The 18,917-nt window shown below is 44.5% G+C and overlaps 1 protein-coding gene across 4 annotated transcripts in view; it reads left to right on the top strand.

The window, feature by feature from the left end:
* The window catches only part of LRRC8B (leucine rich repeat containing 8 VRAC subunit B), a 38,652-nt gene that overhangs the window by 14,285 nt on the left and 5,450 nt on the right, over nucleotides 1-18,917 (top strand). For 2 of the 4 annotated variants that reach the window (XM_029062217.1, XM_029062218.2), the window contains 2 exons: nucleotides 7,971-8,068; nucleotides 13,078-15,236. In XM_029062217.1, the coding sequence (XP_028918050.1) occupies nucleotides 13,104-15,236 (2,133 nt within the window). In that variant the 5' untranslated portion in view covers nucleotides 7,971-8,068; nucleotides 13,078-13,103. Of the gene's footprint in view, nucleotides 1-5,606; nucleotides 5,627-7,938; nucleotides 8,069-13,077; nucleotides 15,237-18,917 lie in introns of those variants that run through there. The other 2 variants (XM_039911877.1, XM_029062219.1) reach the window with 2 other exon arrangements.

Here is an 18,917-nt window from a genome sequence, read left to right as displayed (position 1 = left end):
GTGTCCAACCTGATTAGCTTGTATCTACCCCACTGTTTAGTACAATGTCTGGCACATAGTAAGGGCTTAACAAATACCAAAAAAAAAACGAGCCTTGAGAATGGAGGAAAGTCTCCTTCTGCTTATGTGGATGCTCCAGCCTGGAGACCAGTAGCTCGGGAAGGTCATTTTCCCCTAAAAGCAGACATGATGAGCTGGGGGACACCCGTTGTTGGGGAGGGAGGTTGGGGACCATCTACAGAAAGGGGAGTTAGGAATTTCACCCTTTGGGGGTGAACTGAGAGGCTAGGAAGGTATTCGGGGTACAGAACAGGCAGAAAGGCAACCAAGTGTTCAAGCATAATTAGGGTTATTTATTGTGATTTTTTTTGCCCTCCCCCATAACTTAGAAGGTATGTATGGGTACATATGGCCCTTAAAGTGAGGTAATGTCAAACTAGAAGCTAGTGGAACTATTCTTTGTTTACAGTCACCTTGCTGTAATGATCCCCTAGAGCCTATGTTTTATTATCAAATGCTGCCGAGTTGTTTCCGATTCGAAGCAATTCAGAGCTGCAGTTATGCCCTCTAAAATATGGAAGAGCCAAGCTCAGTATAAAGGAGTGCTGACGTCTTTTCTCCCTAAAGGACGGATCAAGGAAAGATGGCTTTTATTGTAGCAGGAGTTTAAGGAAGATCTTATTAGTTCCTACATCCTTGGGCCAGGGCTGGCAGAAGAGCTCATTTGGGCAGGGATGTGTCTGTTTGTTGTTATATTGTACTCTCCCAAGCGCTTAGTACAATGCTTTGTATACAGTAAGCACTCAATAAATACGACTGAATAAATACGATGGAATGAAGAGTCTCCCTTTCCACCCCATCCTTCAGTGATACCATGAGGGCTGAATAACAATAATAATAATGATAATAATAATTATGTTGGTATTTGTTAAGCACTTACTATGTGCAGAGCACTGTTCTAAGCGCTGGGGTATACAGGGTAATCAGGTTGTCCCCCATGAGGCTCACAGAATCCAGTGAAGGGGCTGTTGAGTCCAGAGGTTTATTATTCTGGCAAGACTTGGCTATTGTGACTATAGCATTGAAACCAGCCAGATCAGTGAATAACCTCAAAACCACTCTTGTGCTCCAGTTCTTCTTGTTCTTATTGTCATCCTTGTTTTCCTGTGTGTTTTTGCTGCGTGGTTTTATCCTTCCGGGCATGTCCCTTGCCAATTCTTCCCACTCCTTCCGCCTACTTCTCTTTGATTGTGAGTCCCCCGTGGACTAGTTACCAGATCATGGCCTTAGAGGATAGAGCCTGGGAATCAGAAGATCACGAGTTCCAATCCCGGCTTCACCACTTTTCTGTTGTGTGACCTTGGATAAGTCACTTTACTTCTCTGTGCCTCAGTTCCCTCATCTGTAAAATGGGAATTAAGACTGTGAGCCTTATGTGGGACAGGGACTGTGTCTAACCTGATTATCTTGTATCTACCCCATCACTTAGAACAGTTCCTGGCACATAGTAAGCACTTAATAAATACTATTATTATTATTATTGTTATGTTTGTACCTTACCTCAGCCCTTAATACAGTGCTCTACACACAACACGTTCTCAATAAAAACTATCAATTGAAAAAGTTGCCCGAGATATGGAATGGCCAACACCGTCTTAGGATCCTCGGAGAGGTTCCTGTATCTCTCTCCCTGAAGGATTTTCAAGATAGGATCAACAACTACAAATAAATCTCATTTCACAGAGGACTTTTTCCCCTGGAAATCTCCTCTCTTTGGGAAAGGAGTCCTTGTGGGCGTTGCCTGGGTTTTTTTCCATGATCTCTACTGCCCTGACCTCCATCTGCTCCTACCAAGGCTGAAGTAGCTTCAAGTCTCTTAAAAATCTTCCAAGTCAAGCAAACAGACTTGGCAAGGGGACCCGGCTCTTTACCTCTCAGGAAAAAGATCCTTCATCTACTTTATGGCGTTATAACGGAATTCCCTTTCTCTAGAACACTGGTTATTAGCAAATACTTGCCCCAGTCATTGGATTAGATTGTGATTTACCTGTTCCTGTCTTGCATGGTTGACACTGTAGCCTTGCCCATAGGTAGGAAATTGGGCCAGATAGTTCCCAAAGTTCCATTCATTTTAGGATTCTAAATACCAGTTAATCACCCTTGGGTTTTTTTTATTTTATTTTGTTGATTAATATGGTGGGGGTCTTGCCTGCCAATAAAGATTATGGAGATATCTAGCTCTAGCATTGTCATTTCCTTTCTTAAGCCCTGGAGACCCGGGTTCTAATCCCAGTTCTACCCTAGACCTGTGTGACCTTGAGCAGGTCACTTCACCTCTCTTTGCCTCAGTTTCCTCACCTGAACAATAGGGATAAGAAACTGCCTAACAAACTCAGAGATTACGATTCCCCTGAGGGACAGCGACTGGATCTGATCTGATTATGTTGTAGCTATTCCAGGGTGTAGCCATAAAAAGCATTTAATAAGTACCGAAACTAAACTTAGAAACTTAAGGGTAGAATTGTCAAATAAATTCATGAACTTTGGAAAGCTTTTATGGTTTGGTGACGAAGGTTAAAAGCTATGGGCATAGAATTAGCACCATAAAAGTCTTTCACTTCAAACTGTTTCTTTGCTCTGATTTAATATGCTCATACTAGGAACACAAATCTGACTTGGAGTATTTCTTAAATGTTCGGTAAAATCTAATTGTAGAGATAATGTCTTCAAAATGCACTACAAGAAAGGGTGAAGCTGTGAAAACCCCAGTTAAGGCCTGAGTTATAAGGATTGTAAATTAACTTTAGCATATGCATAATTTTCCAGAGGCTTTAGGATCTTCATAAATAAATAAATGCAGATGCTGTATGATTAAAGTTTCAGAAATCTGATTTGGTTAAAATTTTAGAAAGAGTGCTCTTTATATAGGAAAATAAAGAACTTATTTCCCAGTTTTTCATAGTATTAGTCCAATTCCCTTCCCCTTATGGGAGAAAAATAGTAGATTCATTAGAAATTCTGTCGAGGAACTCTTAATAATTCTTATAATAATTGTTATATTTGTTAACCACTGATATGTGCCACACACTGGTGTAAATCCAGGATAATCAAATCTACATAGAGCTCACACTCTAAATGAGAGGGAGAATGGAAATTTAACCCCCATTTTACAGACGAGGAAGCCGAGGCACATCAGAAGTAAAGTGACTTTCTCAAGGTAATAGAGAGAGGAATAGAATCCAGGTCTCCTGGCTTCTAGTCCTGTGCTCTTTCCAGTTAATAATAATGGTGGTATTTGTTAAATCCTGACTGTGTGCCAGGCACTGTACTAAGCGCTGGGGTGGATACAATCAAATTGGGTTGAACACAGTCCCTGTCCCATGTCTCCATGCCCATTTTACAGATGAAGTAACTGAGGCCCAGAGAATTGAAATGACTTGCCCAACGTCAACAGCAGGCAATTGGTGGAGTCAGGATTAGAACCCACCACCTTCTGACTCCCAAGCCCGTGCTCTGCTTCTCAATTACCAAATTTATGTGTGCCAGCTCCAAATTTGCAAAACAACTAGTAAGGGAAAAGCAGGTTTTCTCAGTTGTAAGCACTGAAAGATTTCTGTCCAAGTTATTAAGAGGTTGTTGCTGCTGAAAGGCAATGGGGCAGGGAAAGGAGGAGGAGGGGAAGGGAAAAAAGAGGACGAGAGTAAATTGATGCAAGTGTAAATAGTCTTTTCTTTTCCTCTTTCCAAATTTTGTGGCTGGTTTGTTCCCAGCATGTTACCCTTTGAGAAAAACACGAGACTTGAGTCACAACTGTTCCGTTCCATGTCCATGCTCTGGGTCCCTTCCTGTTCCCTAGGCCCTGCTCCCTTTTACAGCTAGTCATTCATTCATTCAATCATATTTATTGAACACCTCCTGTGTACAAAGCACTGTACTAAGTGCTTGAATGTAGGGTTCCGTTGCCTTTTCTAACCCCTGAAGCTTAAAATAAAGCAGCAGGGCTTAGTGGAAAGAGCACGGGCTTGGGAGCCAGAGGTCGTGGGTTCTACTCCCGGCTCCGCCACTTGTCAGCCGTGTGACTTTGGGCAAGTCACTAAACTTCTCTGTGCCTCAGTTACCTCATCTGTAAATTGGAGATTCAGATTGTGAGCTCCACATGGGACAACCTGAATGCCTTGTATCTACCCCAGCACTTAAAACAGTGCTTGACACATAGTAAGAGCTTAACAAATACTATCATCATCATCATTATTATTATTATAATACTCAACAACGTGCATTTTTCCCACCTGCCCATCATGTGGCAAGGGTCTTGAGAAAGTTTGAAATTGTTTGGGTGCTCTTTTGATTCCCCAGGCCTCACTGTCTTGTCTTCCTGGAGCAAGTATCTTCTACTGTGTCTGCTCTCTGAGTTTAATAATAATTGTGGTATTCAAAATGTTTACTATGTGTCAAGCACTCTTCTAAGTGCTGGGGTAGATTCAAGTTAATCAGGTCAGATGCAGTCCCTGTCCCACATAGGGCTCACAGTCTAAGTAGGAGGGAGAACAGGTATCGAGTTTAGGGGCTCAACAAAGTTGAAGTCAGTTATATTATTTAGTTTGGCCCCGCTAGTTAATAATAGTAATTGTGGTATTTGTTAAGTGCTTACTCTGGGCCAGGCATTATACTAAGTTGTGGGCGGGGAATGTGTCTGTTGTGGTATTGCATTCTCCTAGGTGCTTGGTTCACTGCTTTGCACACAGTAAGCACTCAATAAATACGATTGATTAAATGAATGAATGAATGAATGAATGAATGAATGAACACATGGGTACAAGAAAATTGGGTTGGACACAGTCCCTATCCCACATGAGGCTCACAGTCTCAATTCCCAATTTACAGATGCGGTAACTGAGGCACAGAAAAGTGAAGGGACTTGTCCAGGTTCACATGGCAGACAAGTGGCGGAGCCAGGATTAGAACCTATGACCTTCTGTCTCCCAGGCCCCTGTGCTATCCACTATGCTATGCTGCTTCTCTCTTTGGATTTGGAGAACAGTCAAATGTGCCATTTGTAAGAAGTGGAAGAAGCTGATGAACCCACTTCATTCCTCTACTAAGGAGAGGTTGGATCCACCCATCCTCCTTCAGAGAATTCGGCCATTTCCTTCCATTCATAAACACAGGATATTTTGATGGTCCGGTGTTGCTCTTCCAGGTTGATGTGTCAAGTAACGTGGCTTAATGGATAGAGCACTGGCCTGGGAGTCAGAAGGACGTTGGTTCTATTCCTGGCTCTGCCACATGTCTGCTCTGTGACCTTGTGCAAGTCATTTCACTTTACTGGGCCTCAGTTATGTCATCTGTAGAATGGGGATTAAGAGTGTGAGCCCTTTGGGGACAGGGACTGTGGCCAACCTGTTTAACTTGCATCTACTCCAGTGCTTAGAACAGTGTTTGTCACATAGTAAGTGCTTATGTAACAGGAATGAGTCTGAGTTGTTTTGTTTTTTTTAGTGTTTCTGATGATTTGGGCATTTCTTCAATCATTCAATGATATTGAGCACTTACTGTTTGCAGAGCAGTGAAGTAAGCTCTTGGGAGTGTACAGTACATCAGAGCCGGTAGACATTCCCTGCCCACGGTGAGCTTACAGATTTTGGGGGGTTTTTATGGTATTTGGTAAGCACTTACTTATGAGCCAGGCATTTTTCTAAGTGTTGGAGTAGATACAGGGTAATCAGGTTGGGCACAGTCCGTCCCACATGGGGTTTACGGTCATAATCCCCATTTTACAGATGAGCTAACTGAGGCACAGAGAAGTTAAGTGGCTTGCCTAAGGTCATGCAGCAGACAAATCACAGAGCTGGGACTAGAACTCAGGCCTTTCTGACTCCCAGGCCCATCCTCTACACACTACTAGTTGTCTAGGATCATTAGAGTGGTTGCAATTTGTCTCATCACCTGGTGGGGGTATTTAGGTCATTTTCCTTCCTCCCCTCCTATTCATATACTCTGCAAATTAGTTTGGTTCTTATCCTTGCTTCTAATTGTGTGAACTTATCCAAGCCATTCTTGGAAATAGCTCCTGTTGCCTGACTACTTCATAGGTGAGTAGACATCAATGCTTTGAAAGAGCTAAGAGTGTTAGATGGAGATTTAATCAGTCATCACAAACTTCAGTCATGTGAGGTTTCAAAAAGGGTCACTTTTCCTTTTTGGTAAACAGAAGAACTGAGGACCAGAGAATAAAGTGACTAGTCAGTAAATAGCTATACCATATATTGGCACCAAGCTCACTGAGATTCTTGGCTGTATGTCTTTTTCTATGAGAAATATCATTCTTGCTCTTGCCAGACTTCCGAGATAAGAGGCTCCAATCCACATTTTACACCACAGAAATGAAATTTCAATTAGAAGGATGGTATTCAGCGAGAACTGGTCACCTGGGTTTCACTGAAAGAGAATGGAACTCCCACAGCTATCTTGGCCTGCTTTTAATATGTAGGGAGGAGAAGGAAAAACAGACCAAATTCAAATGCTTGTGTTTTATCAACATCATAATATTATGGGTTTCATTAAATCCCAAGCAATTTGCCCCAAGAACCTAGAAAAGCACAGCAACATTTAGGGACCCGAGCATGTGTATTCAGAATTCTCCTTGTAGAGAGAGCTAGGAGATGATCCTTCAGAGTTCACAAAGGATTATCATCATTTTGAACTCCCACCCATTTATCTGGCTAAATCATTCAAGATGACTGGATAAAATGCCACCAGCAACAGCATTTTAACACCTCATCCATTGTTTAAGGGGTTTAAACTACAGGAGTTGCCCAAGTACAGACAAGCAGATGGTGAGGGGAAGAGGATGGGGAGACATCCTGTGAGCCCAGTAGTTACCGCTTCTGGAGTGGCCTCTCTGTCTTCCCCATCACCACTAGTCAGTCGTATTTATTGAGCACTTACTATGTGCAGAGCACTGTACTAGGCACTTGGGAGAGTACAGTATAACACTATAATAGATATGTCCCTGCCCACAATGACCTTACAGTCTAGAGGGGGAGACAGACACAGCTCCAGCCAGGAGAAGTATGTGTCAGGGCAGCAGGGATGGGGACGGGGAAGGAGACTGGTTATGACTTTTCAGAAACATTCTCTTTCTCTCTCCACCTGTGTGTCTCATTATATTTTCACTGCATCAGAGACTGACACATCTTCCAATCAATCAGAACCTCTCTATGAGAACGAGTCAGAGAGCAGGGCTCACAGAGCATGCTGGAAACCAACCCCTTCATCTGGTTAGAGTGGAATCAGATAAGGATGCCCATAATCCAATCAGACCTATCTTAGGTAGCGTACACCTGATTCATGCACCCCCTTCAGACAACTGGAAGAGAATGAGTTAAGGAGCCAGGACCAAAGAAAGTCTGAAACACCTTTCCCCACACCACCCCAACCACCAAATTGCCTCCCCTTGAATTTCAAAGCTTTGCCCAAATTGGTAATTATTCTCACCTCCTTCCAGCTGGTCCCCTTCCCATCTCCTAAAACGTTCTGGGAAATGTTGTTCCCGGGAAGGAAACTACGTGCCTTCCCATTTCAACTTCAGTTCCATGTTTATTAGGGTCTGAATGCTTAAACAAGTAGGTCTTCCAACAAATATTTGGAGAATAACAAGGATCTTTGGGATACAATGCATTTTGAACAGCTTCTCGTTATGTATGAAACAACATATTTCCATTTTTATTTACAGGATATTTGTGTCTAGAGAATTGTTTAGCTCAGAAAAAACAGTTGCAAAACAATCATCGTCAAGAACTATTGAATATGTAAAGAAAGTATTCTTAAATTCATCTTAGAGCAAGGCAAAGTGCTTGTTTACAAGGTCGCCTCTCAAACTTAAAAGTATATTGACGGAGATTGAAATTCGGTGTTTGTTTGTTTGAATTGCCATAGTGACTTCAAGATGCCTGTATGTTCCCATCCAGAATGAAGACCAGTGCAGAGATGGTGTTTCTAAGGACGTACAAAAGGTGTAGGCCTCCTGATTGAGATGTTCTTCTGTCTTATTCATTTGGCCAGGACAGTAAGTAGAAATGTTAAAGATGCAATAGTTCCACAAATCTGAACTGTGTTCATTGGGAGCACTGGGTAAAAATCATACTTCTCAACATCAAAGCTAAGTTAAATATCACTGTGGCTGTTCAAGCACTTTCCCCTTAGAGTACGCAGTCAGCAGATTTTGAACCTGAAGCATTATATGTAAAATGAACTCTTAAGTCATTAGCATTGTGGAGATCCCTTGACTGGAGTATCCTTTTGGGTCGCCTTGAGGATTAGAGCCTGAAAATTCACCTTCAGCTGACATGAAGGAATCCAGATCCAAGGCTAGTTCAGAACTGCTGAAAAGTTAATCTAGCTGTAGTGAGAGGTACTTTTTTATCTTGGGACTTCCCCCTTCCCCCATCACCCTCATGGCGGTCACATCAATTGGACCCCACACTGAGGGAGGCCCCACACTGAGGGAGGTTTAATTAAACAGCTACAAATGCCCTATGTGATAGTAAATTGGAACCCAGCCAATCAGCGGGAAGGATTGGGATGGACCAAGTAAGATTAGGTAGTTGGGGGAAGGAGACCCTCAATTATTTTGAGGAGAGAGGTTTTGGAGCCGTGATTCTGGGAGACCAGGATGCAAGAGAAGGCTCGAAACTGTGATCTGGGAGATCAGGACACCCAGAAGGTTTGAGCAGTGATCTTGGACGGTCAGGACACCCAGAAGGTTTGAGCAGTGATCTTGGACGGTCAGGACACAGGAGAAGGCAGAGTGCCTGGCACATAGTAAGCACTTAACAAAGACCATTTAAAACAAACCATAAAAAACAGGAGGGTCTTTTGGTGTCAATGGAAGCTGACTGGGATCTGGGCACTTCTAACGTGACCATGGTGGGCTATTGTGTTTGTTTTATGGTACTTGTTAAAACCCTTAGTATGTGGAAAACACTGTTCTAAGCTCTGTACAAGTAATTTGGTTGGAAACAGTCCCTGTCCCATTTGGGGGTTCACAGTCTTAAGTAGGAGAGAGAACAGATATTGAATCCCCATTTTACAGTTGAGGAAACGAGGCACAGAAAAGTTAAGTAACTCGCCAAAGGTCAGACAGCTAGAAATTGGCAGAGCCCGGATTAGAAACTCAGGTCCTCTGCCTCCCAGACCTGTGCTCTTTTTGTAAACTCTTTTGGGGCAGTGAATGTGTCTGTTTATTGTTATATTGGTACTCTCCCAAACGCTTAGTACGCTGCTGTGCACAGAATAACCATCCAATAAAATATGATTAAATGAATGAGTGAATAAACAAACTAGACCATGGTGCTTCTCATTTGGGGCTGAGAACCTTGGAAATGGCGCATACTGAAAAGGCCTACACCCCACATTTCTCTCTTCCCACTCACCCTCTTCCTAACAAGCAAACAAACAAAAAAAGCCCAGTTGCATCACAATGCAGCATTCTTAAAGCTGGGCGGCGGGAAAGAGAGAAAATGGAGCATGTGAGATTTGGCTCCCCCTGTTTCTTTAGCCCATGGATGGCTGCTGTTAAATAGCAATGAGGGGTTGTGCAGTCCCTAGAGAATCTCTGTTAGAGCATGCGCTGGGAATCTAAATGTCCATCTGTTCCTGGCTGTCCCTTGGGCAAGTTGTTTAATGTCCCTTTGATTTGATTTCTTCATTGTAGCACCTGCCAGACTGTGGTGAACCAAGGCTTGCTTTACTAGTGAATTAAAAAAAAAACACAAACCTAAGCTGGTATGACTCATCAAAAAAGGCAATTTTTTTTCCTCTGGATGGTTCTTGAATTGTTAGAGGACATTCTAGCTTGTTTTCTTGAAGAGGAAGTATTATTTTAATAGTGCTGGGAACTCTGTGACCATAACGTGACTAAATGATTTTACCATAAACTGTGATTGAGAATAAGCATCCTATTCCCCAACGCAACCCAATATCTCTGTGGGAGGGGGATTTCTCGCTGTGTGGCAATTGTGTGTACGCGACTCCGTTGTGGCCATTTAGGGAACTGTTCTTATTGCTCACCAATATTTAAAATATTCTGTTTCGTCACTGGCTCCAAGATATGATTCTGAAAGATAAAGAAGGCTTTGGGAAATGTACTTTGTATTTAGTGACCATGGAGATATGGAACAAGGATCTTCTCACCAGAGAGGAAGTTGCTAAAAGTAGAGGGAACTTTAAAATTTAAAATAACCACATTTACCAAACCATACTTGGACTGGACGTGTTTTTTGAACTAGCAACTCCAGTGTCACTTTGAACCGTTTAGCCCACAAAGTCTCTTGGGTTATCAGACCCAGAACAAGAACAAGTGACCGTTTTTCCCTACATTTTGCATCCAGCTCCCAGAATGAATGTATGCCGAGGCTGGGAGGAACTCATGATAGAGGTAAGGTTTACACTAGCCCAGAGTAACTCTGGACAAGTCCTCATGATAGAGGTAAGGTTTACACTAGCCCAGAGTAACTCTGGACAAGTCCTGACCTTGTTCCATTGTTCTCGTCTGTCCGTCTCCCCCGATTAGACCGTAAGCCCGTCAAACGGCAGGGACTGTCTCTATCTGTTGCCGACTTGTTCATCCCAAGCGCTTAGTACAGTGCTCTGCACATAATAAGCGCTCAATAAATACTATTGAATGAATGACCTAAGTCATCCCAGTTCTAAAATGTCCTGAGGGTCTGGTTGGCTTTAGGAGTAGTTTAAGTCTGTTTTGGGGAGAGCCAGGATTATTATTATTACTATTATATTCGTTAAGCACTTATTATATGTCAATCTACATTAAGCAGTAGGGTAGGTTCCAGATAATAAGGTTGGTCACAGTTCCTGTCCCACATGAGACTCATAGTCTAGGTAGGAGGGAGAACAGATATTGAATCCCAATTTAACAGGTGAAGAAATTTGGGAACAAAGAAGCTGTGACTTGCCTAAAGTCCCACTACAGAGAAGTGTCAGAACTAGAATTCGAATCCAGGTCCTCTGACTCCCAGGCCCATGCTCTTTCCAGTAGGCCATGTTATCTCCCACGCAGAACTAAATGTCCAGGGGTGGATCTTCTGGTGGGCGGCCATTCACTCCATCTTCCTCATTGTCTCTCTCCAGACTCCTTCAGAGTTTGAGGTCGTGTCATCAATCAGTCAATGATATTTATTGACCGCTTACTGTGTGCAGAGCATTGTACTAAGCACTTGGGAGAGTACATTACAACAGCGTTGGTAGATATTTTCCCTACCCACAATGAGCTCACACTCTAGAGGGGGGAACTGACATTAATATGGGAGACAGACGTTAATATAAAGAAATAAATTACAGATATGCACATAAGTGCTGTGGGGCTGAGGGAGGGGCGAATAAAGGATGCAAATCTAAGTGCAAGGGAGGTGCAGAGGGAGTGGGAGATGAGGAAATGAGGGCTTAGTCAGGGAAAGGCCTCTTGGAGTTGTGTTTTTAATAAGGCTTTGAAGGTGGGGAGAGTGATCGTCTGTCAGATATGAAGAGGGAGGGCGTTCCAGGGTAGAGGCAGGTCGTGGGTGAGAGCAGCAAGCTAGATGAGATTGTGGTATAGTGAGCAGCTTGACATTGAAGGAGCAAGGTGTGCGGGCTGAGTTCTAGTAGGAAATCTTGGAGGTGAAGTGAGAGGGGGCAACATGATTGAGTGCTTTAAAGCTGATGGTAAGGAGTTTCTGTTTGATTTGGACGTGGATGGGCCACCACTGGAGGTTCTCGAGGAGCGGGGAAACGTAGATTCAGTGACTTTACGGAAAAATGATCTGGGCATCAGAGTGAAGTATGGACCTGAGTATGGAGGGGCAAGAGGCAGGGAGGTCAACAAGGAGGCTGATGCAGTAATCAAGGTGGGATAGGATTAATGTGGAAGCAGTTTGGATGGAGAGGAAAGGGCAGATTTTAGTAATACTGTGAAGTTGAACCCATGGGATTTGGTGACAGATTAAATATGTGGGTCGGAGGAGAGGTGAGTGGAGGTTAATGCCTGATGGTTTCAATTTTCTCAATAAAGTAGGTGGCCAGTCTTTAGTGGCAGAAGATGGGGAAGGTAGGGGCCAGGGAGTTTGAAGACGGAGTTCGATTTTTGAAACTGGCAAGGTCATTGGGCTTGGGAGTCGACGAGGACAGAAAAATTATGTTGGCAGGCAGAGGAGAGGGCAGAGTTAAAGCAGGCAAGCAGGCAAGCATGAATTTGAGGTGGGCGAGGTCGGCCTGGTATTTGGATTCCGGTCAGTAGTGCCCTGTGGCTCATGCACAAGACCAAAGGAAGCAGACCATGGAAGTGATCCAGGACTGTGGATTAGAGGGTATCGCAAAGGGATAGGGGAGCGAGTGAGTTGAGTTCAGAAGAGAGGGTGTTGAGGGTACAAAGTGCTTAACACAACAGTGTGTCCTAGTGGAAAGAGGAAGGGCCTGGGAGTCTGAGGACTTAGGTTCTAATCCGAGCTCTGCTAATTGCTCTGCCAATTACTTGCTATGTGACCTTGGAAAACTCACTTAACTTCTCTGTGCCTCAGTTTCCTCAGCTGTAAAATGGGGTTACCTGTTCTCCCTTCTACTCAGATTGTGAACCCCACATGGGACAGGGATCTAATTAATCCATATCTACCCCAGCGCTTAGAGCAGTGTTTAATAATAATTATGGTATTTGTTAAGCGCTTACTATGTGCCAAGCACTATTCTAAGCGCTGGGGTAGAAACAAGGTAAGCAGATGGTCCCACGTGGGGGGGGTCCCAATTTTAATCCCCATTTTCCAGATGAGGTAATTTAGGCACAGAGAAGCTAAGTGACTTGCCCAAGGTCACACAGCTGGCAAGTGGCGAAGCCGGGAATAGAACCCACGACCTATGACTCCCAAGCCCGGGCTCTTTCCACTAAGCCACTCTGCTTCTCTACTGTCTGACACATAGTAAGCGCTTGACAAGTACCGTAAAACAAACAGAAGGAGTACACAGTCCCGCTTTGTGGATGAAAAAGCCCACTGTTTCCCCTGCTTTCATGGCGTTCTTTTCTTTCCCTTCCAGGTGCTGCTGCCATCGGAGCTTAAGTCATGATTACACTAACAGAACTGAAGTACTTAGCCGACGCCCAGTCCTCCTACCAAATACTAAAACCATGGTGGGACGTCTTCTGGTACTACATCACCCTGATCATGTTACTGGTGGCCGTGCTGGCCGGGGCCCTCCAGCTGACGCAAAGCAGAGTCCTCTGCTGTCTTCCTTGTAAAGTGGAATTCGATAATCACTGCGCAGTGCCTTGGGATCTGATCCAAGCGGGCTCGAACGCGTCCACCGTTCCGGCGATCGCACGACCCCTCCGGATCCAGACCGACCTGCACCGCCAGCAGTATTCCTACATCGACGCCGTCTGCTACGAGAAACAGCTCCATTGGTTCGCCAAGTTCTTCCCGTACCTCGTGCTCCTGCACACGCTCATCTTCGCCGCCTGCAGTAACTTTTGGCTCCACTACCCCAGCACCAGCTCCAGGCTGGAGCACTTCGTCGCCATCCTGCACAAGTGCTTCGACTCTCCGTGGACCACCCGGGCCCTGTCGGAGACGGTGGCGGAGCAGTCCGGGAGACCCCCGGCGTTCGCCAAGTCCAAGGTCTTGCTCTCGTCCTCGGGGAGTTCGGCGGACACCGAGACCGGCAAACAGTCGGTCTCCTACGGCCAGACGGGCCTGGAGCCGTCGGGCCTCGAGGGCCCGACCTCCAGCGTCTTGGACAAAAAGGAAGGGGAACAGGCCAAGGCCATATTCGAAAAGGTGAAGAGATTCAGGACGCACGTGGAGCAGAAGGACATCATCTACCGTGTGTACATGAAGCAGATCGTGGTCAAAGTCATTCTGTTCATCCTGATCATCACGTACGTGCCCTATTTCCTCACCTACATCACCCTGGAGATCGACTGTGCGGTCGACGTCCAGGCCTTTACCGGGTACAAGCGTTACCAGTGCGTCTATTCCTTAGCGGAGATCTTCAAGGTCCTAGCCTCGTTCTACGTCATCTTGGTCATCCTCTACGGCCTCACCTCGTCTTACAGTTTGTGGTGGATGTTGAGGAGCTCCCTGAAGCAGTATTCCTTCGAGGCACTGCGAGAAAAAAGCAATTACAGCGACATCCCCGACGTCAAGAACGACTTCGCCTTCATCCTTCACCTCGCGGACCAGTACGACCCCCTTTACTCCAAACGCTTCTCCATATTCCTGTCAGAGGTGAGCGAGAACAAGCTCAAGCAGATCAATCTCAACAACGAATGGACGGTGGAGAAGCTGAAGAGCAGGCTGGTGAAGAACGCCCAGGACAAGACGGAATTACACCTTTTTATGCTAAGCGGCCTTCCGGACAACGTCTTCGAGCTGAGCGAAATAGACGTGCTTAGCCTGGAACTGATTCCCGAGGTCAAGCTGCCCGCCACCGTGTCGCAACTGGTCAATCTCAAAGAGTTGCACCTCTACCATTCCTCGCTGGTGGTGGACCACCCTGCCCTGGACTTCCTGGAGGAAAATTTGAAAATCCTGCGCCTGAAATTTACCGACCTGGCCAAAATCCCCCGGTGGGTGTTTCACCTGAGGAATCTCAGGGAGCTGTATTTGTCCGGCTGTCTCCTCCCCGAGAACCTGAGCTCTCTGCAAAGCGACGGGTTTCAGGAGCTAAAGAACCTCAGGACGCTGTACTTGAAGAGCTGTCTCTCCCGGATCCCTCAGGCTGTCACGGACCTGCTGCCTTCTCTGCAGAAGCTGTCTCTTGATAACGAGGGGAACAAACTGGTCGTTCTGAACAACCTGAAAAAGTTGATGAACCTGAAGAGCCTGGAACTGATCAACTGTGACCTGGAGCGGATTCCTCACTCCATTTTCAGCCTGAACAATTTGCATGAAATAGACCTAAAGGAAAACAACCTCAAAACGGTAGAGGAGATCATTAGCTTTCAGCATCTGCAGCACCTCTCTTGCTTGAAGCTGTGGCACAACAACATCGCCTATATTCCCGCCCAGGTCGGCGCCCTCTCCAACCTGGAACAGCTCTTCCTAAGCCATAACAATATCGAGAATTTGCCCTTGCAGCTTTTCTTGTGCACCAAGCTCTATCATTTGGATCTCAGCTCGAATAACCTAACCTTTATTCCGGAGGAAATCCAATATTTGAGTAACCTCCAGTACTTTGCTGTGACAAACAACAATGTGAGTAGGTTTCGTGTTTTGCGCTTTTTTTAACCTGCTTAAATTCCTGCCAGAGTGAAACTTGCTCTTCTTTTCGTTGGAGAGCGGGCACGATGGTGCCGTCACAAAAACGTATAAACGAACGTCTGTTGGGAGAACAGACATTTAAAAAAACACTGGAGGAGTTAGCCATTAACCCTACAAGTGATGAGGGGAGGAAGTAATGAAATGTCTGTGTCTGAAGGAAGACTGTATCGTCTTAAAGAGACCCGGTAACTTAGACCCAGAAATTGGCCAGCTGACCTTAGTAAGGCTTTCATGGTTTTAGAGGTGAAGAGAAACCTGGCACCTGCAGGCCTGAAGCCGAGCTATGGAAACCCATTTTCGATACTGTACAGAAGAAGGGCCACCAGAGAGAGGTTTTCTAGATAAACCCTGAAGGCAGAAGAAACAACACTGGCTAAAGAGGGAGGAAAACAAAATCAGATTTATCGGTGGCCATGGGAAAAACTGGTAGGAAGTGGGCCCATTAAGGGACAACATGGATTATCCATAATCAATCAATCGTAGTTGAGTGCTTACTATTTACAGAGCACTTTACTAAGCACTTGGGAGAGTACAGTAAAACAGAGTTAGACAAGTTCCCTGCCCACAGTGACCTGGTGGTCTAGAGGAGAAGACAAACATTAAATTATATATAAATTACTTCTTTATATTAAAGATATGGACATAAGTGCTCTGGGGTTGAGGATTGTGTGACTATCAAATGCCCAAATAATAATAAGGATGGCATTTGTTAAGTGCTTTCTATGTGCCAAGCACTGTTCTAAGCACTGGGGTAGATACAAAGTAATCAGGTTGTCCCACATGGTGCTCACAATCTTAATCCCCATTTTACAGCTGAGGTAACTGAGGCACAGGGAAGTTAAGTGACTTGCCCGAAGTCACATCACACAGCTGGGTCACAGATTCAAGGGCATAGATGACACAGAAAGGAGAGGGAGCTGGGGTAAAGAGGGCTAGATCCAGGAAGGCTTTTTGGAGGAAGAGTGTCCTGCTTCTGTAAAATAAATTTAAAGGCTTACTGTTTCCTCAACTTTCTGCATTTTAGCTCACTGTTCAGTAATAAACAGCAATCTTCAGCCAGTAATTTAGGGAATGGCAGGGAATATTGGCGAGGTGCCAGAAAACAAAGGTCGTCTTGATTTTTCAGGCAAGATAATTAATGACTCTTGGCCTCTGCTCTCAGACTTTGGGCGCTCTTGAAAGAATAGATCTGATCTGAAGGGGAAGAGAATCTATAAAAGGGGAAAGAATTCAGGAATGAGAAAGTTACACTTCTTGAAACCCTCCTGTAGGTTTTACTGTTAGTGTAAACCATAAATAGCTATTGGACAAATACAGCTTTTCAGAATATGCTTGTTTCAGCATAATCTACTTGAAAGACTTAAGGAATCTGGCACTATTATACCAAATGTAATCAATATGATCAATTTGGGGAATATATTAACAGAGAAAATTTGTTTCTCTGGGCATATATTTGGTGGTGGACATTTTTGCCTAGTACTGAGTAAGCAATCTCAACACCGGCTAATGTTTATGCCACCAGATTAATTTTCTACTTGGAATGGCCCATTGTTAGTGAGAGTTTGTGAAAATTCAGACCTAGCGCTGAGATGGCCTGACTCACCTGTCCCAGGCTTGGCCTACCCGGACCCTTATCCTCCACCCTGATGTCATAGTGATGGGCGATCCTTCAGCGTTGCCTAGTGGAAAGAGCACGGGTCTGGGAGTCAGAGGACATGGGTTATAATCCTGGCTCTGCCACACATCTGTTGTGTGACCTCGGCACATCACTTAACTTCTCAGGCCTGTTACCTCATCTGTAAAAAGGGGATTAAGACTGTGAGCCCCATGTGGGATGGGAACTGTGTCTGACCTGACTAACTTGTATCTACCCCTGTGCTTAGTACAGTGCTTGGCTCATAGTGAGTGCTTAATAAATACCACAATTATTCTTATTATCATTCCCATCCAAACCCACAGCTGCTCAGAGATACAGTAACCAAAAGGAGGCCAAAAGATCAGAAAGGTCAGGGTCAAGACAAAAGGGGAAGAGATCAATGGTGGTAGGGTATCAGGCTTCCAGAAGAAGACTGATCCCTCATGCCCAGGTATCTTTAGGAAAGAACAAGGCCATGAGCCACAGGCCATCAAATGGGCTTTAAAAGGAGTCAGAAAACATCCAAATGCAAAAAGACAGCATCATCAAGTTTTATATTTTATTTTTTAATGACTTTGGGGTGAGCCAAATTTTAGCAAGTAAAAAAAGTTGGATGGGAAGAAAACCTAAGAGGCAAAAGAGTCCAAAAGAACTGGTTGAAAATATTCTGCTGGCGTGCACACAGAATACCAGTGGATAGAGAGGGTGAGAAAGGTCACCAGATGCGAATGGCCAAACTCGAAAATATCCAGTAGTCTTGGGGACTAATGGGAAACTACAAAAAGTGGAAGTTTGGCCAGATCACCAAAGAGGAGTATAAATAGCATATTCAGAGATGAGATAAAGCCAGAAAGGAAGTGCAGCTTGCACAATACATGAATTGGAGGTATAATTAGGCAAAAGACTAGGGTCTGAAATGGTGTCACTTTGCTTCATCCTCTTTCCCCCTCCTCATTTCCTTCCTTCTCCTACACTCCAACCTCCCCATTTCCACCCAGAAGCAGGAAGGGAAACTAATAAATGATTATGTGCATCTCCTTGAGGGCATGGATCATGTCTGTCAATTGAACTGTACTTTCCCAAGAGCTTAGTTTAGTGTTATGTATACTGTAATAATAATAATAATAATGTTGGTATTTGTTAAGCGCTTACTATGTGCCGAGCACTGTTCTAAGCGCTGGGGTAGACATAGGGGAATCAGGTTGTCCCACGTGGGGCTCACAGTCTTAATCCCCATTTTACAGATGAGGGAACTGAGGCACGGAGAAGTTAAGTGACTTGCCCACAGTCACACAGCCGACAAGTGGCAGAGCTGGGATTCGAACTCATGAGCCCTGACTCCAAAGCCCGTGCTCTTTCCACTGAGCCACGCTGCAATACTGTTAATTGATTGCTATGAGATGATTCATGAAAAATTCAGGTTTAGCCTTTCCATTCATTCTTTTTTGACTTTACGCAAAAAATGAAATCTGTACCATGACTTGTGGGGAAAGGTGAGCAAGGTAACTGTGAGTCCATAGACTGACAAGTCTTAGAGCCTATGTTAGCTTTGTTGTCACGTGCACTGCTCTGCAAATCTGTAGTTTTAATAATAATAATAACAATGGTACTTGTTAAGTGCTTACTATGTGTCAAGTACTGTTTTAAGCATTGGAGTAGATACAAGTTAATTAGATTGGACATAGTCCCTGTCCCATATGAGGCTCACACTCTTAATCCCCATTTTCAGAGGAGAGGTAATTGAAGCCCAGAGAAATTAAGTGACTTACCCAAACTCCCACAGCAGACATATGGCAGATCTGGGACTGGAACCCAGGTCCTTCAGACTCCCAGGCCCATGCTCTGGCTCAGGGAAGAAAATGTTAAATATACATAGCAATCTCAGCCAAGCAAATATGATGAGAAACACTGTTTTTCCTTAACTGTAGGTTCAGAAAGAAACTCTCACACGGCCAGCTTCAGTTTTGTATGTGCGCAAG

Source organism: Ornithorhynchus anatinus, chromosome 4 (assembly GCF_004115215.2).
Source record: "Ornithorhynchus anatinus isolate Pmale09 chromosome 4, mOrnAna1.pri.v4, whole genome shotgun sequence".
NCBI classification, from domain to species: domain Eukaryota; kingdom Metazoa; phylum Chordata; class Mammalia; order Monotremata; family Ornithorhynchidae; genus Ornithorhynchus; species Ornithorhynchus anatinus.
The sequence above is the reverse complement of the archived record's forward strand: the minus strand, read 5'-3'. Positions and strand labels throughout refer to the sequence as shown.